The 27307-nt window shown below is 39.9% G+C and overlaps 1 protein-coding gene across 1 annotated transcript in view; it reads left to right on the top strand.

The window, feature by feature from the left end:
* The first annotated feature begins 20247 nt into the window (after nt 1-20247).
* Nucleotides 20248-27307, top strand: part of INTU (inturned planar cell polarity protein) — a 56274-nt gene continuing 49214 nt past the window's right edge. Inside the window, exon 1 of the mRNA XM_081813119.1 lies at nt 20248-20490. Coding sequence (XP_081669245.1) covers nt 20345-20490 — 146 coding nt within the window. The 5' untranslated portion in view covers nt 20248-20344. The remainder of the gene's footprint in view (nt 20491-27307) is intronic.

Genomic DNA, 27307 nt, shown 5'->3' with positions numbered 1-27307 from the left:
TAGATCCAGGAAGGGTAAAATTTTTAATAAATGCTGTCCTGTATACTCATTTGGAAGAAGATAACATTAGATACACACTTCTCACCACACACAAGAATAAACGCCAAATAGGTAAAAGATCAAATCATGTATAAAAAGAAAAGGAAAAGAAAAGAAACCATGCAAGTAGTAGAAAAATAAGGGAAATTCTTTTATAATCTAAGTGTGGGACAGCTTTCTAAAAGTGACTTGAGAGACAATCCGTAAGAGACTCTTAACCATAGGAAACAGGGGGCCTGGGTGGCTCAGTTGGTTAAGCGACTGCCTTCGGCTTGGGTCATGATCCTGGAGTCCCGGGATCGAGTCCCATATCGGGCTCCTTGCTCAGCAGGGGGTCTGCTTCTCCCTCTGACCCTCCCCCCTCTCATGTGCTCTCTCTCTCTCATTCTCTCTCTCAAATAAATAAATAAAATCTTTAAAAAAAAAAAAAAACCATAGGAAACAAACTGAGGGTTGCTGGAGGGGAGGTGGGTTGGGGGATGGGGTAACTGTGTGATGGGCATTAGGGAGGGCACGTGATGTAAAGAGCACTGGGTGTTATATGCAATTGATGAATAACTGAACTCTACCTCTGAAACTAATATTATAATATATGTGAATTAATTGAATTTAAATAAAATAAAATTTTAAAAAGTGACCTGAAGTCCAGATGCAACAAAAGAAAATGTTAAATAAATGTGACTGCACTAAGAAAAACCTTTTTCATGAAAAATAAACCACCATAAACAAAGTCAAAGGATAAATGACAAGCTAGGTGAAAATATTTGAACAGATAGCATATATAAAGAGGGTTGATCTCACCAATATGTAAAAAATTCATAAAAAATAAGGGGAACCTTATGACCATGGCCATAATGGAGTAGCAGAGACTAGATTACTCTCACATATGAAACAGCTGAAAAACCAGACAAAACACATGAAAGAATGGTTTTCAGACACTGGACCACAAGCAGCACAAGGCATGATCCTTGAGAGAAGCAAAACAAATGAAGTCATGCCTCTGAGGGCCCCAGCTTCCTGCCTGAAGAGAGTTTCCAGGCCACAACAAAGGGAGCGGGAGGCCAAACAAAGTCAAGTTACTCCATTGAGTTGCAGAGACAGAGTTAGAATTTGGGGAGGTGAAGGGCGTGGCAGAGTACCCAAGAGGAGAAAAATGCACAGAGAAGAGAGGGCTGTGTAGCTAGAGAACTCCAGGGATCTGAAGAGGATTCCTCTTGAGCCTTCAGCTAAGTACTAGGAAAAACATGCATGTGAGGGAAACTCCTGAGCCAGAGAAAGAACCACTGGAAAGGAGCAGAAGGAACAATCCTCAGAGACTGTATAGCACTGGGAATAGCTTATGTCCCCACTAGCCGGAGTGGAGGAACCTCAAAATAAATGGGAAATCTGACCGAATGGGAATCTGTAAGTTACAGAAGGGAGGTCAGTGCTTGCCCAGGGATGGGAGTGAGGGATGAAAAAGAGACGGATTGCAAACAGGAAACTTTTGGGGGTAATTAGTATATTCATTATACATATGCTAAAACTCAACAAATTGGATTTCTTTTTAAAGATTTTATTTATTTATTTGAGAAAGAGAGACAGAGCACAAGAAGGGGGAGAGGGAGAGGGAGAAGAAGACTCCCCACTTAGTGAAGAGCCCCACATGGGCTCGATCCCAGGACCTGGAGATCATGACCTGGGCAGAAGGCAGCCACTTAACTGACTGAGCCACCTAGATGCCCCTAAATTGGATATTTTAAATGTGTGCAATTTTATTATACATCGATTATACCTCAATAAAACCATGAGGGAAGTAAGTTTTTAAAAATTAAGAGGAAGAGAAAACACAAAATTAAAAAAAAAAGATAAATAAATACCCTTAAACATATAAAAAATGCATAATTTCACCTATAATAAAAGAAATGCACAATACTGATGCCACTTATTACCTTTCATATTGGGAAAAATTCAGGAGCATTTCAATGCACACTTGAAGCTATGAAGAAACAGGCATTCTTAAACTTTCCAGGTGGTAGTACAAAATGGTATGTAATCCATTGGGTGGGGATTGGCAATGTCTACCAAAACTGTATATGCATTTATTCTTTGTTCCAGCATTCTAACTTCTAGGAATAATCCTGAAGATACAGTCCCCCCTCCCCCCCAAAAAAGAGTTTTTTCAATGTGACATTACTAGTAATAGCAAAATATTTGGAACAATCTTTCATAGCAGCCTGGTTGAATAAACTATTGAACATCCATACAACTATGTAGCTCCAAAGTTGAATTTTAATAAAAACAACTGAACTTAGCTCTATATATTGAATTGATAACAAATCACAGAAAAAAAATCACTGAATTAATTAAAGTATCTTTAAAATAGGGGCACCTGATGACTCAGTCGGTTGTGTCCCACTCTTGATTTTGGTTGAGGTCAGGATCTCAGAGCTGTGAGATGGAGCCCCGCATCAGGCTCTACGCTGGGTGTGGAGCCTGCTTAAGATTCTCTCTCTCTCTCTGTCTCTCTCCCTCTCCCTCTATTTTCTCTCTCCCTCTCTAAAACAAAAAATAATAAAATAAAGTATCTTTAAAATATAGTAATCTGAGTGTATCCTTAGTTGACATACTCCAAGGACAAAAAGAACTGCTTAGAAGATTTGGCTTTGGTTGGCATAATAATTCTAATCCAAATTCATATTATATCCTAATTGTACGAGAGAAAAGAGGAGTGAATACATTGATATTCTGAGTAATTGAGGTTCTCTCTGTGGAAAAAGAAAAATGTAAATATGGGTCGGGGGAAGGAGAGGGAGAGCCTCGTGGCATTGTTTCAGAATAGGAAGTTATTAGTACATCAACTTTTTTTTTCCAATATATTTCCTTGTTCTCCCCTTGAAAGGGCACAGAGGCCATGACATACCAGCGGCAGCAAATACACCTATTCCCCAGTGTCAAGAGCTGTACAGGGTCTGAGACTTCATCCTACTTACAACCTGATAAGCGAGCCTGCCATAGCATCATGAATGCTAGCCGAACACAAGGAACTCCTGGGTTAGCAACAAGGACTTTATTACAGAAATAGCAATTGCTGGACTATCAGCAACTCTGCCAGCTCCCCAGCCCCCATTCCCACAGGGCAACATGGAAAGGGCCAGGTGATGTCTGTACATTCCATGGGTTTCTTTACAAGAGGACCCTGAATTTAAGGAATCCTGTCTTGTAGAATGGGAACAGCCTTCCCATTCTCCATGATTCACCCCAAAGGGAGACATTATCTTTATCATATCGTAATAATGAAGCCACTGCCTCATTTCTCTTTAGGTTTCTTTTCATTTCCTTAATTCGCCGTTAAGACGATGGACACATCATCTTTACTGTTACCACTTTACGTTGTCCTTATTTATATTTGGACCATGGATGATTCAAAGGTACTTCACAAAGGCACAGGGGTTCTGCAGCACCTCCCTGTTTATTCTCCCTTCCTCACAGCTTCTTACACATGCTTAGGTTAAAGTCACTCTCATCTGTGTGAAGCCCCTAAAGGTAGAGTGAAGGGTGGTACCTTCCATTATTAAATAACATTACTGTCAGCAGCTCACACGAACACACAGCCCCCAAAGCATGTTCAAAAGACATGTCTAGGGGCTCCTGGCTGGCTCAGTCAGTTAAGCGTCTGCCTTCGGCTCAGGTCATGATCCCAGGTCCTGGGATCGAGCCCCGCATCGGGCTCCTTGCTCGGTGGGAAGCCTGCTTCTCCCTCTCCCACTCCCCCTGCTTGTGTTCCCTCTCTCATGCTCTCTCTCTCTGTCAAATAAATAAATAAGATCTTAAAAAAAATTATTAAAAAAACCCCACATGTCTATATTCTAAGACTGAGTTGTATCTTCCAACTCAAGAAGTTAGGGTGTCACTAGTAGTTTTTATACTGCTCAATTGATCCCCAGCTCTTGAAGGCGGGGTAGATGCCAGGCCCCAGGGAGAGGAGTAGGTGAAAGAAGGAGCGCTTCCCACCTACGTTGTTCTAAGGATTTGCACGCTGAAAGGATTTGGAACCAGGCAAATAAAACTTGATCCACCAGCCTATCATTCTACCTATCTATCTCCACACATTTATTAAACGTTTAGGATTTTAAAAAGCCTAAATGTGGCCGCAGTGCTCTGGGGATGGCAAATGTCTATCAATGGCATATCATATAATGGGGGTATAGATGCTCCTACTAAGTTCCAGCAGGAGAGCAGTGGAAACAGCCCGAGACAGGGCACAACACGGTGGGTCAGAGCTGAGAGCCAATTCCTGAAAAGGTGGCTGGGATCCCTGGCCCTCTGGGAGTGTGAGCATCGAACAAGATGCCTCCACTAGATAGGAAGATAGAAGAAGAACTAAGTGATAAAGCATTTTTAAATGACAACACAGCAAGATTTATTTAAGAGTACTCATTAAGGATTTGTTAAACAAATGAGAAAAAGTCAGAAGTGCTAACTTGTTATAACTGTGCCATTCTGCCCCCCCAAAAAAGTCCATTTTTTGTTCCGTTTTCTAGTGCAACGGTAGATTCTCCAAGTCCTTCATAAAGGAGCACCTACTCAACAGACAAAACTGTCCCAGTGACTGAAAATAATTTCAATCTATCTTGAAGCTGAAAGACCCCTCCTAAATGATGAGGTGTAAATGGAAGTAGAGAAGCCAGTTCTGCCAACTGTAAAAGCTGAAGAAAGCAAATCCCTTTAGGTGAAGATCAAGATATTTCTATAATTTAAAAAATCTAGACATCCTATGCATATGTTGCCCTGGGTGGTAGAAGTAAGACTCTGCTTCACCCTTTCGTCCACATTATGTCTTTTTCCTAAGTCAGGGAGTACGCAAATGATCATCACCTCAAAGCTGCAATAGTGAGGCAGTGTTGGCATGGACAACTGAAGCAACCAGAAATCCTAGAAAAGAAAAAGGGATTCAGAAACTCTCTAAGCAGTCACACTCCACTTCATTTTTCTGTTCAGTATGAGATTCCACTGTGCACATCCTTGCTAGGGTCCTGCCACCTCTGTGAATCAACTCCTCCAGTGACGGAGAGCCCTGTCACCCTAGTGAGTCTAGATACGATATTAGATGCTGTGATGCACCACCACGATCCTCTCTCCACACCCTCTCTGCCCTTTTTAGGAGGGAGGCGTTCATTCCCCACCCTGCTGGGAATGTGGACAGGTGAGCCTCTCAGCTGAGTCCCTCTCCAGAAACTGCCCTCAGGGGGCTGGGGGGCTCATCAGTTAAGCGTCCGACTCTTAATTCCAGCTCAGGTCATGATGTCAGGGTCGTGAGAATCAGCTCTGCATTGGGCTGTGTACTGGGCATGGAACCTACTTAAGATTCTCTCTCTCCTTCTCCTTCTGCCCCTCCCCACCGCTTAGAAGAAGAAGAAGAAGAAGAAGAGGAAGAAAAAGAAGAAAAGAAAGTGCCCTCAGCTGAAGAGAGTCACTTTGTCCAACATCATAGCTCTTTTCTGAAATGATAAGAAAATAGCCCAAAAGTATGTCCCTCTTGCCTAAACTCAGGACAACTCTGCAGGATCATCCCATATCAAGCCCATAGGATTGGCTGTGGCCTTTTGGAGACCACGCTGCAGTTCAGCTTCTCACTCTGCCCAATCCCGCTCCCTGCACTCTCCCCACAGTTGTTGATCCCAACAGCACTTCCTAATAAACTTCCTACACGGAAATCTCCATCTCAGAGTCAGCTTCTCAAGGATTCCAACTTGTGGTATATATTAAGTATAAATCTGCCTTCATATTACAAAAAAAAAAAAAAAAGTCTACTTGTCCTAATTCTAACTTCAGAAGCTGTACTGGATAAAACAATCTATGTTCCACATGATGGCCTTTCAGATATTTGAAGACAGTTATTATGTGTCTTGAGGGGAGCACTCCAATCTTTGGAGTTTGTGAGAAGGCAGAGGAACCAGGTGATACACTAAGACTAAAGCCGGGGCAGTGTAGTGTCTTGGAAACCATGCCTGCATCAGAGCTGCCAAGCACTGATGGAGATATTTCCACCCACAGGTTCCAGAGACAATTTCCCATAACCAACCTTGAAAATGCACTGCATTAGTTTTCTATGATGCAAACAGTTCCTGCATTAAAAAACGACCACAAACTTAGTATCCTTAAACAACATGCATTTATTAGCAGCTCACCATGCTATAGGTCAGAAGTCCGGGAGGGTTTGAAGTAGGTTCTCTGCCTACGTTCTCACAAAGGCAACATCGGGATTTCATCTGGGTTAAGACCTTATCTGAAGGGTCTGGGGAAAATCCCTGTTCCAAGTTCATTCAGGTTATTTGGCAGAGTTTAGTTCTTTGTAGTTGTAAGACCGAGGTCCCTATTTCCTTGCTGGCAGTCAGCCAGGGCCACTTTCTGCTTCTAGAGGCCCCCCACATTCCTTCTTAAATAGTCCCCTCCATCTCTAAACCAGCAATGTCTTATACAGTGCTTCTCATGTGGAAGAATTCTAACTCTAACTTCTTCTTCTGCCATCAGCCAAAGAAAGCTCTTTGCTTTTAAGGGCAAACTCAGATTTATTCTGAAAACATAACTGAATAGTGATCTATAACACCACAGACTTCTCACAAAATTTGAAGTCGGAAGGAAAAGTTATCTAATAGTTACAAACAAAAGGTAAATTACCAAAAACTTAAGATAACTTAGTAATTATCCAAAATAGTTACATAATAACTATTCCCTATATAAAAAATTTGTAATGGGCCTTTTTTAAAAAGCGGGCTATCCATGTATCCTTAAATTGCACAATATTTTGAAAAACCACTTATGTATATCTGAGAATGGAAGTCTGTTGGAAATTTTCACCTGTAGAATTCAGTTGCTAACTTTTCTTCAAATCATTCTTTCTACATATTTATATGTGAATACATCCTAATTCTAAAAGTAATATATATTTATTGTTTAAAATTTTGAAAAATACAGAAAAGCATAAAAGAGAAAATAAAAATCGCTCACAACTCTACTTCCAGATGCAGTCATTTTTAAGATTTGGTGACTATCCTTCCAATCGATTCCCTAATTTTTATTTAGTTAACAAAGTCTGAATGTACAGTTTTGTCTCCTGAATATTTGCTAAAGTTTAAATCATAAATATTTTATCATGCCATTAAGCATTCTAATTAAATTTCATTTTTGTAAATACATATCAGTTCATTGTATGGAATGGACTTTATATAAGTATTACACTGATTTTGGATATTTACACCTTTTATATATTTGTTATGATAGCATACTGAATGAATATCATGATCTTCATTTTTTATCATTTCTTTGAGATTAATTTCTGAATCAAAAAGACATGAACATTTTCAGACCAGGCACAGCATAGAGTAGAGGTGAAGCAAGACAGAAGGATTTATTTAAGACAGAAGGATTAAGTGAAAGTCTACATATATTAAGAGATGAGATCCCCATTGCTGACCCTCTTTACCCACTTGGTTCCCAGAACACTTGCAGCCAGGATTCAAGAAATTAACCCAAGAGAAAAGTTCTACATATAATGGCATTTGGAAATCCTATAATGAATAGCCAAGTCCCAGCTAATAACCGTGCATCTTAAAATTAATATATCACTACTTACAATTAATCTGTAATCTATAATCAGTAGTACTTATAACTAAAACAACATTTTCCAGTCTCTTCTCCATTTATCCACCATTATAGTATCAGACAGAATAGTTTCACTGCCCTAAAAATCCTCTGTGCTCTGCCTATTCATCTCCCCGCAGCCCCTTTGGAAATCACTGATTTTCAGTTTTGGCAATTACGAATAAAGCTGCTATAAACATCACGGATCTTTTTACTTTCTCCATAGCTTTGCCTCTTACAGAATGTCATACAGCTGGAATCATAGTATGTTGCCTTTTCAAATTGGCTTTTTTCACATAGTAATATGTATTTAAGATTCCTCCATGTTTTTCATGGCTTGACAGCTCATTTCTTTTTAGCAATGAATAATATTCTATTGTCTAGATAAACCACAGTTTATCCATTCATGTACTGAAGGACATTTTAGTTACTTCCCAGTTCGGGCAATGATGAGTAAAGCTGCTATAAACATCCATGTGCAGGTTTTCGTATGAACATAACTTTTCAGTTCATTTGGGTAAATGTTGATGAGTGTGATTGCTGAATTATATGGTAAAAATATATTTCGTTTTGTAAGAAACTTTCAAACCGTCTTCCAAAGTGGCTGTACCATTTTGTGTTCCCACCACCAATGAATGAGTGCTCCTATTGCTACACATCCTCACCAGCATGGTGTTGCCAGTATTTTGGATTTTAGCCATTCTAATAGGTGTGTAGTGGTACCTCATTGCTGTGCTAATTTGCAATTTTCTTTTTTTTTTTTTAAAGATTTTATTTATTTATTTGACAGAGAGAGACACAGCGAGAGAGGGAACACAAGCAGGGGGAGTGGGAGAGGGAGAAGCAGACTCCCTGCTGAGCAGGGAGCCCGATGCGGGGCTCGATCCCAGGACCCTGGGATCATGACCTGAGCCGAAGGCAGACGCTTAACGACTGAGCCACCCAGGCGCCCCAATTTGCAATTTTCTAATGACATATAATGTGGAGCATCTTTTCATATGCTTCTTTGCTGTCTGTATATCTTCTCTGGTGAGTATGTATGTCAGGTCTTCTGCCTTTTTAAAATCAAGTTGTTCCTTTTCTTATTGTTCTTTTTTAAGAATTCTTTGTGTATTTCGGATAACAGTCCTGTTTCTGATATGTCTTTAGCAAATATTTCCTCCCAGTCCGTGGCTTGTCTTCTCATTATCTTGACAGCATCTTTTGCAGAGTTTTTAATTTTAATGAAGTCCAATTTATCAATTTTTTTTCATGGCTTGGGCTTTTGATGCTGCATTTAAAAATCACCATACCCAAGGTCATCTAGATTTTTCTCCTATGTTCTCTTCTAGGGTGAAGTGTATTTTTAAACTACATAGATCCCAAAAGAGAATATGGAGTCCACATGAGACTGGTCAGCCGCCACCTTTTATTCATCCTTTTATCTCTGAAGACTAGAACTCAGCCTGGCACATCACAGGTAATCAATATATGTTTACCAAGATTGATGAATGTATATGGCTTCTTTAGGCAGAATTTAAATTCCCACCAAGAACTGAAACCTAACTCGCCTCTCTTTCCTACTCTCCCATCCTTGCTGGGGCAGCCAGGGCTCGCAGAGCCTCCTCATTTCCTCCTCCACTCCTCCCTTGTTCACGGTCCTCCAAGCTGCAGGTGGTAGCTTCCTTTGCTGGGGGCGGTGCCTGGACACCCGTGTCCCTTACCCGGGACAGCTTTACTGTCCAGGAAGGGAGAGTGAGGAGCACTAGGCGGCGAAAGAGCGCAGCCTGGGACAGCACGGCGGAGGCACTGGCCGGCTCATCGCGCGTGCAAGGGACCTCGAAGCGTGTTCGGACAAGTTGGAGGGGTGGCGGGAACCAAGACGTGGAAGAGGGGGACTGTGGGTTTGGCCGGCCTCGGCGGAGGTGGCGGCCAACAAAGCACCCACCTGCCCCGGGGTCTCTGGCGCCGGGGTGGCCGTGTTGCCCGCCTCGGGGCTCCAAGATCCGCGCGGGATAGCAAGCGGGCGAAGGGCAGGGACAGCCGTCGCTGCACACCGCCGCCCTTCAGTCTCAGGTTTTTGAGTGTCCAAAGCTGGCAGCCTTTTCTTTCAGCTCTGGGTTCCCCAGCCGCGGCCCCATCTGTGCCCGAGGCAGGCGGCGCTGCGAGTGCTGCGGCGGAGCCCTCGGCGCCCCCCCCGCCTTCCGCCTGTGACCTCTTGTACGCTTTTGCAGCGAGTCTCAAGCGGGCATGTTTCAGGTGGGCAGGTCCAGCATCCCCAAACCTGCCCCCCGGAACCTGGAGGACCTGGACTCTGTGCAGCGCGTCCTCTTACACAGGTCAGTGCTGGGCCGGGGGCCCCGGGAAAGACCGTCCTGAGTTCCCGGGGTTTCTGGCGAGGGGAGGGGCAACTTTCCTTCGGGGGTCCGGCGTGAAGAGTCTTACTTGGGATTCTCCTCCGTGTGGTGCTCGCCGCGGGAGGGCGTTGGGGCCTGCACCCCACCCTTTCCAGAATTGGATGCTCCGGATCCACACGGTCTCGCAGCTGGGACTCTGGTCCCGTGTGGGACCAGGTTATCCACCCACCTCCAGAAAACACCACTTTCTTTTTTTTTTTTTTTTTAAGATTTTATTTATTTATTTATTTGAGAGAGAGAGAAAAAAAAAAAAACAGCATGAGAGGGGATAGGGTCATGAGCAGGGAGCCCGATGTGGGACTCGATGTGGGACTCGATCTTAGGACTCCAGGATCATGACCTGAGCCCAAGGCCGTCGCTTAACCAACTGAGCCACCCAGGCACCCAGAAAACACTACTTTCTAAAGAAGCTAAAACCAATTAAGCAAAGCTGTTCTTTAAACACCTCTAGACTTTCTCCAGGAAAAAAACAGTTGAGGGTTTTGTTTGAACTCTGGTTGTGATTGGAGTTAGAATGAGCCACTTTTTAACAGATCTAAATTCTAACACACACACACCTAGGCCACACACACATACACACACACCCACTCCACACGCACGTGCACGCGTCTACACGTATAACTACACAAAATAAATTTAAGAGTTCCTCTAAGAAGGTTGAGAACCCCAACTTCCCGTAAACTGCTAGTGATTAATTTACTGCTGGTACCTTCGTCCAACCTTATACTTTATGCAAAATAGACCAACGAATATTAAATTCCATGGTAACTATGATGAGTTTATAGAAAATAAAGAAATAAGAATCCACGTGGGTAGCAAATTCTCTTTCCATTTTTAGGTTAAGAGAGGATGGATGAAATGTCAGGCAGTTAATGCTGCTTTAAGTCTAGGAAAACCTGGCTTTAAGACATAATATGGGAAAAACTTTTAGAAATATATCAAAAGTATCTCTTGAATACATTTGTGGTGAGAAAGAGTGAGTGACCCTTAGTAAATATCTGTCAGGGAGAGGTTTATGTGAATTCTCTCATCTGTAAACATTTCAAGTGACCCTTTTAAGTCTTTGTACAAAACCATACCAGCTATAGAAACCCTGTTCTGTTGGAAGTGTGAGTAAAATAGACATTGTGCAAGGAAGAAAGTGGGTCTCTTCGATTTAAAAGCTGTCTTCTGAAACCTGCAATTTTCCACAGTTGGTTTCCTTCTCCCCTCCCCCCAAGAGAGCCCCTGCCATATACAATAAAATATTGTCAAACACGTAGCTAAAAGGGGATTCTAACTTCCCAAAGACAAATCCCCCTGCATTTGATAAAATCACAGTCCAGAAATAATCCCCCAAAACATTAACTAAAAACTCATTCACAGCATGACTTTGATGAAGCTGGGAGGGGTTTTAAGCTTCAGACCCTGCTATAACAGAATTTCATATTTTAAATGTCAGGTGCCAAAAAATTCCAAACTGATTAACACTGCAGGGTTTCAGATCCAAAGCACAAATGTGTCTGAATGAACCAGGGCAAAAGAATATGATTAAACTATAGTCATCAAGACTGAAATGATTATTTCGGAAGTAAGTAGTGGAGTGTTTCTGGAATAAACCTGCTCAGTATATAAAAACTACTCTATCTGAATTACAAATAACTCCTCCCACATGCTATAAGAACCATTGGAATCTGAAACTATAAATGTGTTTGTCAGTATCATGGCTAACATACTTTGTTTTTAACGTTATATGGAAGTCTTTTTGTTTTGGCAATGCATCATTTTTATTAGTGGTTATTTATTATTTAATGTTTTCAAACATACTTATTAAAAAAATTGAGACATCTATAGAGGTTTCTCTTTCATTTAATGAAGCTATATTTTCACACAAGTTCCTGTTTCATCAAATGTCTTTTTTTTTAAAAAAAGATTTTATTTATTTATTGAGAGAGAGGGAGAGCATGAGTGGGGAGGGGAGAGTGTGGGCAGAGGGAGAGGGAGAAGCAGACCACCACCACCACCCCGCTGCCGAGAAGGGAGCCTGATGCAGGGCTTGATCTCAGGACCCCGAGATCATGACCTGAACCGAAGTCAGACACTTAACAAACTGAGCCACCCCAGCGCCCCTATCAAATGTCTTTTACTTGCATATATAAATTTAGATATAATGTAATAGAAATTAGAGAGACCAGATAACTTTTAAACCATGTTCATCTACTCACTATAGCTCTCATTGACTAGTCCAGAGCATGGCCTATTTTTTTTATACCAGTTCTATAAAATTTTTATGTTTTTCCTTTAAAACATCCCTTGTCAGATAGCCACAAAATTTTGGCAATTGCATTAAAGAGACCAATAGTCTTGAGCCATAGACAATTTATAGACAAGAGAAAATAGCAGACTATTCTATTTTTACATCTATTTTATTTTTATTTTTATTTTTTTATTTTTTAAAAGATTTTATTTATTTATTTGACAGAGAGAGACATAGTGAGAGCAGGAACACAAGCAGGGGGAGTGGGAGAGGGAGAAGCAGGCTTCCCGCAGAGCAGGGAGCCCGATGTGGGACTCGATCCCAGGACCCTGGGATCATGACCTGAGCCGAAGGCAGACGCTTAACGACTGAGCCACCCAGACGCCCCTTTACATCTATTTTAAAGGGTAAGCCTTCTGAGTGTTTTTTTAATTAGTTGTGTATTTCCTGTTGTGAATATGGTTTTCAAAACTGTAAAGCATTAAATTGTTGTGCCTTTGAAAAAGATACATCAGCCAAACCAAAATTGAAGCAAAGTCGCAAACTTTTCTCTGCCTGAGGTGTTAGCTACAAATATGGTCAAGACTAAAGTAACAGTAGCTGGGGCAAAAAAGCTGTCCTGTTTTTTGATCAGAAGTTACATATAGGTTGTCAGAGTCAGGGAAAACTTCAATATTGTTTCTCAGTTTACTTTTACTTAAGTAAATTAACATATCTTTGTGTCATTTTGATTATAAGAAGTACCCAAATAGTTATATTAGGGCTCATTAGTATTTTGCAAAGACTTTTTAAAAAAATCTATGCACAAGGCTATTGCAGTTTAATCATTCCCTTGGAGTCCTATTTCTGTTGCTTATTAGTTGTGTGACTTGCAAGATTTTTAACGTCTGTATTTTCCTGTTATTTCTGTAATATAAAGGGATAATACCCATCTCACAGGGTCGTGGTGTGATTTTCAGTTATGTAAGAGCTCTATAAAACTAAAGTTCTGTCAAATATAAAGGATGATATTAACAACTGTCCTAAAAAATTAAAACAAAACACAGAATGATAGCTATTCCTAAAGATTTAGAAAATTCAGCTAAGTGACTTTTGCCCGAAGCCTAATGGCTAATATAGGGCGCTGGTCCAGGCCAGAGTGGTAGTGTGTTCTGACATCTAAGCCAACAAAGAAAATGAGCTAGAGGTAAGTCTCTGAAAATGTTTGATGACCTAAACTTCATACTTTTGCCAACAGCAAAAATATGCATATTTAAAATTCCTCAAATACCCAGAAGTCTCAGGGGTGAAGGTGTACCCCATTAGATAATATTCCTTATGAATAAAATATCCTTTAAACTCGAAAAGCAAAAACTAAAAAAAATAATGAAATAAAAAAATTTTAAATATAGCACATAGCACACACTGGTCTGTTTCTTTAGGTATAGGGCTTTAGATTCCAAGGGTTATCTCATTTGGTTCTTAGCAACCCTGTGCAGTAGGCAGGGATTATTATTACTGTCTTCAGATGATGAAACTGACTTCGTCCACATTCACTCAGTTATTAGTGCCAGAATCAGGATGAGATGTGGCTTCTCTGACTGGAGAATGTGTGGCACTTAGGAATGATCGAGCATTTTCACAGTCTTATCAAATTACTGTAGGGTTCGACAATGCAGTAATTTTCTTTTCTTTTTTTAGGTGCTATTGAGGGTACTTGGCATTTCACTTACAAGCTATGATTTTTTTTTTTTTAATTCATGTGTCTGCTTTTCGTTTCCTACTTTCCTCTTCATTGGCAGATTGTCAGCCATCCACAATTTCTGCTGCTGTCATGTTCCTGTTTTAAGGAGGCCTCCCTTCCTTCTGGTTGGCAGCTACTGATCTACGGCAGTAGAAGGTTTCACCAGATTTTTTAAATAATCTGTAAATGAAAATATAAAATGAGGATAAGTAGGAGTAAATGAAGGGTTTGGGGCTTGAGCATCACGCCATCTGCTTCAGTTACTTTTTTTCTTTTCAAAGATTTTATGTATTTATTTGACACAGAGAGAGAAGAGAGCACACAAGAAGGGAGAGTGGCAGGCAGAGGGAGATGCAGGCTCCCCGCTGTGCAGGGAGCCCGATGCAGGACTCCATCCCAGGCCCCTGGGATCATGACCTGAGCCAAAGGCAGACACTTAACCGACTGAGCCACCCAAGCACCCCTGCTTCAGTTACTTTTATGTTTACCTCTGTATTCTTATCTGTATTTCATTATTATTGAAATAGAGAATGTATGCTCTCTATGGAATAAGTCCATACATTTTTACAGGTAATTCAATTTTTATATAGAAAAATTAGAATTTTATTTTATTTTATTTTTAAAGATCTTATTTATTCATTTGACAGAGAGAGAGACAGCGAGAGAGGGAACACAAGCAGGGGGAGTGGGAAAGGGAGAAGCAGGCTCTCCACTGAGCAGGGAGCCCGATGCGGGGCTCGATCCCAGGACCCCGGGATCATGACCTGAGCCAAAGGCAGACGCTTAACAACTGAGCCACTCAGGTGCCCCGAAAAATTAGAATTTTAGCTCCTAATGCAATCTATAAACAATAGGATTGCTGAAATGTTATTCTTACATGACTCTATCCCAAATTTTAAGAATCTCACATTGTGAAGCATCAGTTTTTAAAATGCTATTTTGCTGGCCTACCAAGTTATTTATTCATAATGTTTAAAATGATTGGGATTGTCGGTATTACCACATAGCTCATGAGTAATTTCATTGTTCACAATTAAGACAATGTTAATTAGTTTCAAAGAATGCCAAGTTCCATGCACTTTCCTTGCGGTAATTTTTTAATGGACATGACCTCAGGCGGCCCTGTTTTCACTTACTTCTCATTGCTAGCTTCCATTACTACTAAGCAGAGAGCTCTTGAAACTGCTAAAGACACTAAATATTTAATTATGTTCTTATCTGGCGTATTTTATGTCAGAATTGTATTGTTTGCCTAATTGAGATGGTAATCTATGAAAAATAAAGACTTTATGTCATATGTATTAAACTAAACATATTTAGTCCAGAAGACAGCTGGCCATCTGTGAGTGGAAAATAGAAATTGAGAATATACCCCAGTCTCTTTTAAGTCTTCCTGAAATTGCTAATTATGAAACAGTCAGTATTTTTTAAAAGGCCCTGAAAATAGCATGTTATTCTTTTCTGTTCTTCATCCCCTCTAGTATACCTAAGGTTGTTAGATATTTAGTACAAATGTGATATATAAAATTAGAAATCTGATTAGCTAATATCACCCTGGAAATTTAAATAAGAATATAAAATGATTGCTATTATTTCTTCTTTCGTGAAAGTGGTAACGTTTTGGGTGGGGCAGATTTTGTCTATTAAACTAACATGGAAATAGACTAGCCAAGGAAGTTAACATAACCCAGAGACATGGCTATTGTAAAGAATGTTTCTTAGAAGATACTTTTATGTGGCACTTCCTGCTCCTGTTCAACCCTGTATAAGATGAAAGATTGAAAAACAACAAAAAAGACCCAGTCATATCGTCCAGGAATTTGTCGTTTGGTAGCAAAGATAGACACATTCCTAAATAATTTAGAAACACCCAGACTGATACTTGTTATAACAGAACTTTTTTGGATAGATTATGAGGGGAAAGTGGAAAGAGGAATTGTCACTGAGATAAGAAAAGAGTGTGGGAGGCTTCTTGAAAAGGGTACTATTAGAATTGGGTCTTGAAGTAAAATGTGATATTTTGGATAAGTAGCATTCCTCAATGAAAGAACCACATGAGTAAATGATTTATAAAATAACTTAAGTTTTATTGACACTTTATGTGCTAGGTATTGTACATGCATTAACTTATTGGACTCTATAAACAGTCCTGTGAAGTATGTACCAATATCTGAATTCACAGATAAAGATATGCAGCTTGGAGAGGTTGACTGGCTCAAGATTATAGGTAGGTTCTGGAGCAGGGAGAGGTCTGTCTGCCAGGCTCAAATTCAGGAGGTGGGAGTAGGTTCTAGCCTACTGGGGAAATGGTCAGTGGGCCTGCAGGTATGAAGCATTAGAACTGAGTGGAGGCTTAGGGCAGTGTTTCCCAAGTTTACGTTAACCTAGGGATCACTGAGGGGCAGGGGCACTTTTTAAAATAGAGATTTCCAGGCCAACTTCCCTGGAGATTCTGATCCTGTTGAAGTGGGGCAGGCCTTAAAATCTCTCTGTTTAACAAGAACCCCAGGGGATCATTTGATCTGACATGTTGGGCACATTTGATTAACTTGATTAATGCAGGAAATAAGGCATCTAATTCCTAATTGGTGCTCAATTGCTTGTAGAATTGGAATTTTCTTTTGTAGTCAAGAGACTACACAGTTTGGACTTTATGGGGTGACACTGAAGGTTTATGAGCAGGGTATGAAATTATTAGATGTTTATAGAGAAAAAATAGTGTTCTTTTTTAATTTTTTATAAAAATTTTCTTTAAATTTAATTTAGTTAACACATAGTGTATTATGAGTTTCAGAGGCAGAATTTAGTGATTCAACAGTTGCATATAACATCCAGTACTCATGACATCAAGTGCCCTCTTCAATGCCCATCACCCAATTACCCCATCTCCCCACCCACCTCCCCTCCAGCAACCTTCAGTTGGTTTCCTAGAGTTAAGAGTCTCTTATGGTTTGCCTCCCTCTCTGTTTTTCTCTTATTTTATCTTTCCGTCCCTTCCTCTATGTTCATCTGTTTGTTTCTTAATTTCCAGAGTGTTATTTATATGAAGAAAATGTGTTTTTTTGTTAAAATTTAAAATGTCCTTTTCTTTTTCACTTTCAATAAGATGCTTTTAAAATAACAAAATTAAAGAGGTGCCTAAAGCATTTTTTAAAGTTTATTTGCTTAAGTAATTTCTACACCTAGGGGTGCCTGGGTGACTCAGTCATTAAGCGTCTGCCTTCGGCTGGGGTCATGATCCCAGAGTCCAGGGATGAGCCCCGCATCTGGCTCCCTGCTCAGCGGGAGGCCTGCTACTCCCTCACCCGCTCCCCCTGCTTGTGTTCCCTCTCTCCCTGTGTCTCTCTCTGTCAAGTAAATAAATAAAGTTTAAAAGAAAAAAATAAGTAATCTCTACACCTAAGGTGGGGCTCAAACTCAGGACCCTGAGATCAAAAGTCTCATTCTCTTCCAACTGAGCCAGCCAGGCACCCCAAGCATTCTTTGTTTTGGAATGAAATCTTAAGTAATTTTTAACATTTGAGATTGTGGTGAGAATAAGTATGTATGTTTTAACCAACATAATATAACTATTATAGTGGTTCCAACTTTTTTTTATAATAATGTTTCTCTGATTTTAAAAGTAATACATTTTTTTGGACCTCAGTGCTGATGGAAATACTTGTTTCCCTTCCTTCCTGGATCCATTCTCTTCAAACTTCTAACCCCATTACTTCCTTCATCATTTTCAGCTGGCAAAGTTGCCTTCTACTTACCTGAGAAAATAAACACTAATACATGGATAGTATTTCAGCTCCCTGACTAAAACTGGCAAGTCAGCATCCACACCTGCACCTCCCTTTAGGAACCAGTTTGAGGTACTTTTTTTAAGATTTTTTTTTTTTTTTCTACCGATGCGGGACTCCATCCCAGGACCCTGGGATCAGAACCTGAGCCAAAGGCAGCCGCTTAACTGACTGAGCCAGCCAGGCATCCCTAGGAACCAGTTTTAAGGAAGACATGTCAGCAAGGTCGTATCCTTCCATCTGTGCCTTAGATGCCATCTTCTCCTGCTACCCTCCTCCTCCTTTGCCCCATTATCCCTTTATGAACTAGTCCCCCGTTTTCCAATCTGAGCGATATATAAACCTCTTTTAAAGAAAAACTGTTGTGGATTTCCAGGGATGACTTAAACTTTTTTAAATTATAATTTTAAATAAACAAGTATAAGCTCTGTGTTCTATACCTCTTAGATAAGATAAAAACAATTTTATAAATTAATTCAAAGCAAACTGCAAAACAATATTCAGTAGCTGGCATACAACTCTGAAAAAGCACATTTAAAAATTATACAACAGGGCGCCTGGGTGGCTCAGTCGTTAAGCGTCTGCCTTCGGCTCAGGTCATGATCCCAGGGTCCTGGGATCGAGTCCCACATCGGGCTCCCTGCTCGGCAGGAAGCCTGCTTCTCCCTCTCCCACTCCCCCTGCTTGTGTTCCTGCTCTCACTGTCTGTCAAATAAATAAATAAAATCTTTAAAAAAAAAAAAATTATACAACAAAACTTAGGATATTCAAACGTACATATTGTATTGTGACAAATGAAACTAAATTGCATCTTGAAAGTTTAAATACTGTTAGCCTGCTACTGCTTAGGTTCTTTTTTTTTTTTTTAAAGGTTTTATTTATTTATTTGAGAGAGCAAGAGTGGAGGGGGAGGAGCAGAGGGGGAGAGAGAAGCAGGCTCCCCGCTGAGCAGGGAGCCTGACCTGGGGATCTTGACCTGGATCATGACCTGAGCCAAAGGCAGAGACTTGACTGACTGAGCCACCCAGGCGCCCCCGCTCAGGTTTTTTTTTAATTCTCCATGCATATAACCACTTTGGGCCATGGGAGGACTCATTTCCCACTACTCTTCTCTTTTTGGATTATAATATTCCATAATAACAAGATAAGTTTAGACTTCCTCTAAGAAATTTGCTGTGGCCCTCGACATCCCAGTCTATTTTCCCTTGGGTATTCCTTAGAACTCTGCATTTATCGTGATACTTATCACTGTATTTTATAAATTGCTTATTTGTCTTTCAGTCTCCACCATCTGTCCATGTAGTTTAAGTTGAATCTCCAGCACCCATCCAGTGAGATCGTAAAATATTATATCCTTTTTTTCTTGCTATAAAATGAGTATTTCCCCCATGCATTACTCTTTGAAAACATTTCTATTTCATAATATTCATATTTCATATGTTATTATTTAACTTTTCCCCTATTGTCAAACATTTAGATTGCTTTCAACTTTCCACTTTCAGAAATTTTATAAATTTTTTGCATCCTTTATTTTCCTGGAATAGATCTGTAACAGTTGAATTACTGAGCCCTGAGGAGGAAATACAATCTAGTAGTTAATGACTTGGGTTCAATTTTTGTTTGACTTTATTGCCTTCTAGCCAATTGACCATTAAGATGAATAACCTAAGCTTCAGTTTCTTTATTTTAGTATAAGGATATTCACTTCATACTATGTGAATACTTAGCATAGAATACGAATAGAACAAATAATTTGAAAAATGGCTGACTCTCAATAAATGCTAGTATTTTGTACTTAGAAAAAAATACTTGATGGAGGTACTCGTAAATTACCGGTAAAATTTATCAGTTTACACTTCCAACTCAGTGATGAGAACAAATTATAAGTTTGCGCAAAATGAACATGCAGTTGATTTCACAACATTGCCACCCATTTGAAGCAGTTTACAATATCTTTTTGGGAAAACTATAGAAACGTTTGCAATTGCGAAACAGTATGAAAACCAAAGAAACAATGGGGCGTATTTACATTAGCACCTCTTAGAGGGCGTTGCTTAAAAGCGTCCCTTCCCAGCACAAGAGGCAGAGGCCCCGAGGAAAGGTAGAGAGGAGTTTCCTTTACCTCAAGGGAACCCCAGGCTTCGTGCCTCTAAGGCTTTGGGCAGCTGTTCCTCGTAGAAAGGGCAAATGCAAACTGGAAGAAAAAGGCGGGGGGGAACCCACCAGTGGGTCTCCGCTGTTGATAAATTATGCGGCTCCAAAAGAGTGCATTTAGGAGAAGCTAAGCGGTGAAGTTTTAGCTACTTGAATTCTTCCAACTGAGACGCCCTCCTGGAAATTTCACCTCTTTGTCTTCTTTGAGTATTTCTCGCGCTCTCGGGAAAGCTTCCTCGTCTCCCTGGCAACCCAACCGCCACCAATTGCAGCCAAGGGTCGGCTGTCACGTGGCCCCTGCCCTTTCCCTAGCGGAGACAACATGGCGGTTAGGGCGAGCCGTAGTTTCGAGATTTGAATTACACGACTTGTAGCTATTGCATTCCTGATGATGGCGTCTCCGATTTCGTGTGGCTCGCGTCATAGCCCAGATGAGCTCCCTGGAGACCCCTCTTCACAAGAAGATGAGGATTGCGATTACGAAGATCGGGTCAGCTACTCGGGTTCATACTCCTCAGCGAGTAGCGATTATGAGTAAGAGTCTTGAAGAGCGACAATTAAATCCATCCTTTCAATCCAGAGAGTGTACACGTGGGCTGGGGGGACTGCCAGAATGTTGGCGTAGTTGGGATTGAGTGTTTGAGGTTCTGTAATCAGAGGGATTTATTTGAGCCACGTTCCAGTTGTGCGGTATTGTGAGCCGCAGTGACGTGCCATTCTTCGCTATTGGGGGCTTTTTATGATTGTCAGATGAGGAGGTTCTCCTCTGTGGCGGATTCAATATTTACGGGTATATCTGTTAGGATGGTCACAAAACTCTGATCCTATCGCAGTGTCTTCTCTGCTGTTACGATCTTTGTGATTTTAGTGGAAGGGTACCCTCCACGTTTTATAAATCAACTATTTAAATTATACAGATTTTTTTTCTTGTTATAAAAATGGGTAGGATATAAAAGAAAATCCACCCATAGTCTTCACCTTCAAGGACAACTTCTCAGCATTTTGGGGTATTTCTGCTATATTTTCGTATGCGTTCTCATGGTTTTCTTGTTTTCTACTTAGTGTCATATGTAATTTTTATTTTTTAAAAAGATTTTTATTTATTTGTCAGAGAGAGAGCACAAGCAGGGGGAGCGGCAGGCAGAGTCTCGGAGAAGCAGACTCCCTGCTACGCAAGGAGCCGGATATGGGACTCAATCGTAGGACCCAGGGATCATGACCAGGAGCTGAGGGCAGACGCTTAACCGACTGAACCACCCAGGTGTCCCAATAATGGAATTTTTAAAATACAAACTATCTAAGTGTTATTTTCCACTTTTTAATCCTTAATAATATTGAAAAAGTTATTTTGATTCATAGGACCCAATGCTATTTCAATGTTGAAGAAATCTGTTTCTTACTGCTATGAATTAAGACCTTTTTGGAAAAGTAAATTAGCCCTAGTTTGAAATGAATGACTAACAGTGAAAAGGTTTAGGCGCCAAAACCTCAACCAATCCCATAATAGACTACCATGCATAGTCAGTTTTAGGGTGACATTTTAAGTGTATTATTTAGGAACAATGATTTCAAGTATTTAATGTGTATTTAGGAGTAAAAATTACTTGGCAATTATTTCCACCTCTGGGTATGTAAAAAAATTTTGCCATTATCTTTAAAAGGGTAAGGGAAAACTAATGACTGCTTAATATACTCTAGAGGCTCAATAAGGACAGATTACATTCTTGAAGAGACTATCAAGTATTTTGTGTAATCTTCTGCTGTGGTCATTTAAAAAATAATTTAAAAATTATGGTTATCAAGTGAGGCACTGGATGAAGTATGGGTTACAGGAAACCTAATTTGGTCTTGATGTGCGTGTCATAGACCTTGAGAGACTCAAGCTTTTGGTTTCTCTACATCTTAGAAACACACATTTTTAGCTCAGAGAGAATCTAATTTACCCATAGTCACACAGCTGAGTGTTTCAGTATAGAAATTTAGGAGACCTGATTGCAAATGGAGTGCCCGGATTTTAATGGAATGAAGGTAAATGAACTAGCCCTGTTTCCTAGGAAATGAGCAATCTGAGGACCTTGTGTTAAGAAAACTTGTTACCTCAAAACATTTTGTGATTCAAAATACATGTAAATATGGATTTTATATATACATATATAAACATTTGTATATATAATATATATATATATTTTTTAAAGGGCATTAAGCTTTCCAGATTAGTCATTCACTCGTTACTCCAAATGTTCCACTGTTTATCTCCCTAATAGTAAAAGTACAGTAAATCTCTATTGTAAAATATTTGGCTGGTCTATATTTTCAAGTCCTGTCAAGATTCAGATTTTATGGGGCGCCTGGTGGCTCAGTTGTTAAACGTCTGCCTTCGGCTCTGGTCGTGATCCCAGAGGCCTGGGATCTAGCCCCACATCTGGCTCCCTGCTCAGCGGGAAGCTTGCTTCTCCCTCTCCACTCCCCCTGCTTGTGTTCCTTCTCTTACTGTCTCTCTCTCTGTCAAATAAATAAATAAAATCTTAAAAAAAAAAAAAAGATTCAGATTTTATGTTTGTTCCTTCTTCGTGTGTAGGACATGAGAATTGATTTGCTGATCTGACCGGGTAGGTTCTGGTCTGTTCCTATTTACTTCTCTAACCTGCAGAGTCACTACTGCAGAAGTAGTCTTCCCAGTTTGGACAAAATTACTTCTTTTTTTTTTTTTTTTAAGATTTTATTTATTTATTTAGAGAGAGCGAGCATGTGGGATGGGGGAGGGGCAGAGGGCAAAGGAGAATCTCATGCTGACTCTGTGCTGAGTGTGGAACCTGCCGTGGAATCTCATGACCCTGAGATCATGACCTGAACCAAAACCAACCGTGGGACACTTAACCAACTGAGCCACCCAGGCACCTCTGGACGAGATCACTTCATAATCAAAGGCACAGGGACATGTGAACATGTGAACCTAATCTTTCTCATCAAAGCTAAGAGATAGGAATTGCCCATGTTGTTGCCTATATGTAGTTCATTCTTTTTAAACTTCTGAATAGGATTCCATTGTATGAATATACCCAAATTTATCCTTTTCTTGGGTTTTAACATAGGAATGTTATACTTGAAGAATCAAAATATTTCGAAGTCATGATGCCATATACTGTATTAACATCCAGTTTAGGATAATTCCCTTTTTCTTCTGCTCTGAACCCTGACTTCTTTTTTCTTTTAATTTAATTTCTCTTTTATCAAATTACATAGATTAGAAATTTGAACAGTGTTTATCTAAGTTTATGATGAGAAATGGCAATTCTTTGCTACCCTTTCTGTCTACTTCCAACTCAGCGTGTTTGAAGATAATTCATATCTTCCCTGTTTCTCCTCTAGCATTGCCCATCTTACTTACTGACATCATTCTCTCCTTGCTCATGTCTTCAGATCTAATAAGTCTCCAGTCTTGTTGATTTCCTTTTCTGATAGCCACCCCTCCTTCTTTCTTTTCTTCAGAGGCACTGCCTGACTTAAAGCACTTGACTCTCCCATATAAAGAGTGGAGTAGCCTTCTAACTGATCTGGATGCCTCGTCTTCTATCTCTAGTCTTTTTTCCCTGCAGCTGCCAGAATTTGCTTTCTATAACACAGTTCTAAATCATTTTTCTGTTAGAGAACCTACTATAAAAAGATATATTATGGCAGTTTGGATCAAAGATAGAATTAAACACATGTGTGAATATTACCAGTGAAGCTAAATAAAATGAAGCAAATATTCATGTGCTTAACTAGGTCATCCCTGTGATCCAGAAGAGAAGGCTGAGATTTAAAAAACAGCTAATATGTCAGGCTTGGTCACTGATGGTTGTATTGCAAAGAATTCAACCACTTCAATTACAGTGGAATTTCTTTATAATGTTGCCTGAAATAATCATCCTGGTGCAGTGTAATGAGTATTGGATTAAGATAGGGGTCAGACAACATTTCTCTTTATCCCTGCCACTAACCATATGGCCTTACATGTGTCACATGACTTCTGTAAGGATCGGTTTTCACATGTTCAAATGGGAATGAGAGTATTTACTTAACTCTGAATTTTGTTGACTGTGAGATTTGTTAAATCCTAGGAACAGGAAAATTGTGAACAGTTGATGGTGAGGGATTGACAAGAAGACAGAGGAGTTGATGGTAGAGATGACATGTATTTGATTTGGAAGAGGGTCAATCCAAGCTGAGTTTCATTTCCTCATTTTCCCCCAGCTTTATGGAAGTATAATTGACAAATAAAAATTGTATATATTTAAGGTGTACAATGTGGTGATTTGATATATACATACAGTAGAGGATTCTCTAAGAGAAATGCAAATTTTACAAGATTATTTTGCTTGCCTAAAAGTGTTAACATTTTAATTTCATCAAGTTTTCCCTGGTCTTGAGGGGTTCAGAATTAGAAGAATTCTTGGTTATAAGCTATCGTTTTATGAGATCTCTCTTATAACAAGTTTTCTCATCTTTGTCAGCAATTTCACAACTTCCTCCATATCTTCAGGAGGGAGAACACTACATATTCTAAGGGGCAGTGTGGTTAAAGAGAAAACTGAAGGCTGAATGTGCAAGCATTTCTATAAAATCTTTGTGTAGATGACCTAATAAAGACATGCTTTTCTTTTTTCTTAATTCAAAATTATTTTTTCTGAAAAATTTGAAATATGCACAAAAGAAAGAAGACCCCTATATACTTCTCACCAAAGACATGGCTTTTCTTTACATGAAAACTATCTTCCTGGTATTGATTGAGAAGATTTATGGGCCTTTATTTATTCTGACTTTTATTTTAAAATTTGAAGTAATAAGATAATTGTGTTAGGGCAGTGAAACTACTCTGTATAATACTATAATGGTGGATGATACATGTCATTATACATTTACCTAAACTTGTAAAATATACACCACCAAGAGTGAACTGTAATGTAAACTATGGATTTGGGGTGATTATAATATAGGAGTATAGGTTTATCCATTGTAACAAATGTATCACTCCAGTGGGAGATGTTGATAATGGAGGAGGTGGGAGGAAGGGAGTCTCTCTGTACCTTCAACTCAATTTTGCTTTGAACCTAAAACTGTTCTAAAAAAAAAATGTAGTAAATCATTTTTCTATAGTACTCAAAAGCTCGGTGGACTCCCAAATAAATTCCAGATTCCTTAGGATGATTTTAAAGCTGTTTCAGATCTGTCCCTAGCCTCTCTGATCTCATCTTTGATGATCTTCCTTCTTTAAAGCCTTCTTTATTCCCACTTGTCTTACCTCGGGCTGCTATTTAAAAAATAGTATAGAGTGCCTGGGTGGCTCAGTCGATTAAGCATCTGACTCTTGATTTTGGCTCAGGTCATGATCTCAGGGTCCTAGGATTGAGCCCCACATTGGGCTCTGCACTGGGCATGGACCTGCTTAAGATTCTCTCTCTCCCTCTCCCTATGCACCCTCACCCCCGTTCCCGCTAGCACATATACTCTCTCTCAAAAAAATAAAAAAATAAAATAAAATAGCATAGACTGAGTAGCTTATAAACAACAGAAATTTATTTCTCACAATTCTGAAGGCTGGTAGTTCAAGATCACTGTACCAGCATGGTCAGGTCCTGGTGAAGACCTCCTCCAAGTTGTAGATTGCTGACTTTCTTTGTATCCCTACATGGCAGAGAGCAGAGAGAACAAGCAAGCTTTCTCATGACCCTTATGAGGGCACTAATCCCATTCACCAGGGCTCCATCCTCATGGCCTCATCTAATCCTAATTGCTTCCCAAAGGTCCCTCTCCTAATACCATCACATTGAGTGGTAGGGTTTCGACATACACATTTTGGGGAGACACGAACATTCAGTGCTTAACATTACTATGCAGAAACATACACTCATTCTCCTATCTCTGGTGTACTTTCACACCTATACTTGATGTCCTTTGTTCTCTCTGAAACACCCTTTCTTCCTACCTGGTCAACATCATTCAATGTCCCACTTATGTGCTAGCTTCTCCTTTACCTTTTTTGATACTTCTTAGACCTAATTTCTCCAAACTTGGCTCTCCTATAGCGGTTTTTGTTCTTCACTGTTGGCACATGCATTTTAGCTAGGTGATGAGCCCTCAGTCCATCTGACATTTTTAAAAGTACAAATATGCCCTATCACAAAATGTTTTGCTGGCCTATGATTTCAATTTTGCCAGGCTCAGATCTTATCCCTAACTTAGTGCTTTGTAAGCATGCTCCATTTAACTGAAGGGGGTGGCGGTAGGGAATGTGGTCCTGGGAATGGGGTCATTATTAGTATAGTTCCAGTGGAGATATCTTCCTGATGTAAAAATTTATTTCGTGCAGTGAGTACACAATAATTTACTGGCTGATCCCTTCCTTTTCTCTACCATGCTTCACATTTGTTCCAGTGGTGACCGTGGCTAGGCTAGAAAGAACACCAGCCATCCCAGGTTCCCTACCCCTCAAGCTGCCATAACATCTAGCATAGATTTTAACCATTCAAACTATGGCTTTCTTCTAGAAAGCAATCATAAGACTTCAAGGATGAAAATTAGATATTGCTGGTAGACAGAGCACAGAAAAACAAACACAGAGAAGCGTTGGACAGACCAGTACTGAACAAACACCAGATAGAATCCGTATTTATTTGTTATGATATTTTTATTGTGTGTGTTTTTATTGAGTGTGGCTTTTCTTTGTCCCTAGAATTGTCCTGCTGTACATAGTAGCACCATGTGTGTTGACCACTTTGGTGCTTTTGCCCACTAAAAAGGAAAGCAAAGTATACTGTAACAGGTTTGGAGTAGTAGCAAAAGTCTGTTTTCCTTAAGGAAATGAACCAGTAGGTCTGGCTATTCATAACTTTTCTTGCGGTACCCAAGAAAATCCTAATACCATTTCAATTGATAAAAAGTGTTGACAATGTAAATAAGGACCTGAGAGATTCAATAATTTAGAAGAAAAAAATTAGTAACAGTGTAGAATTCTTTTTTTTTTTTTTTAAGATTTATTTATTTGACAGAGAGAGAGCAAGAGAGGGAACACAAGCAGGGGGAGTGGGAGAGGGAGAAGCAGGCTTCCCACGGAGCAGGGGGCCTGATACAGAGTCAATCCCAGGATCCTGGGATCATGACCTGAGTTGAAGGCTGACGCTTAACCGACTGAGCCACCCAGGCGCCCCTCAGTGTAGAATTCTTGAATATGAATTGAGAAACTTATTAGCATTATCTGAAGTTCATTTTCTTTAATATAGTTATGTTACTGTTTATGTAAGTGAACTTGGTTATTTGCAAATTAGCAAATCTTTCTTTGGGAAGTAGGACTCTGCTCATGTTTATTACATCA

The sequence above is a fragment of the Leptonychotes weddellii genome, chromosome 2 (assembly GCF_054177405.1).
Source record: "Leptonychotes weddellii isolate Sample4059 chromosome 2, ASM5417740v2, whole genome shotgun sequence".
Taxonomy (NCBI): domain Eukaryota; kingdom Metazoa; phylum Chordata; class Mammalia; order Carnivora; family Phocidae; genus Leptonychotes; species Leptonychotes weddellii.
This window is presented reverse-complemented; position numbering and strand designations above follow the sequence as displayed.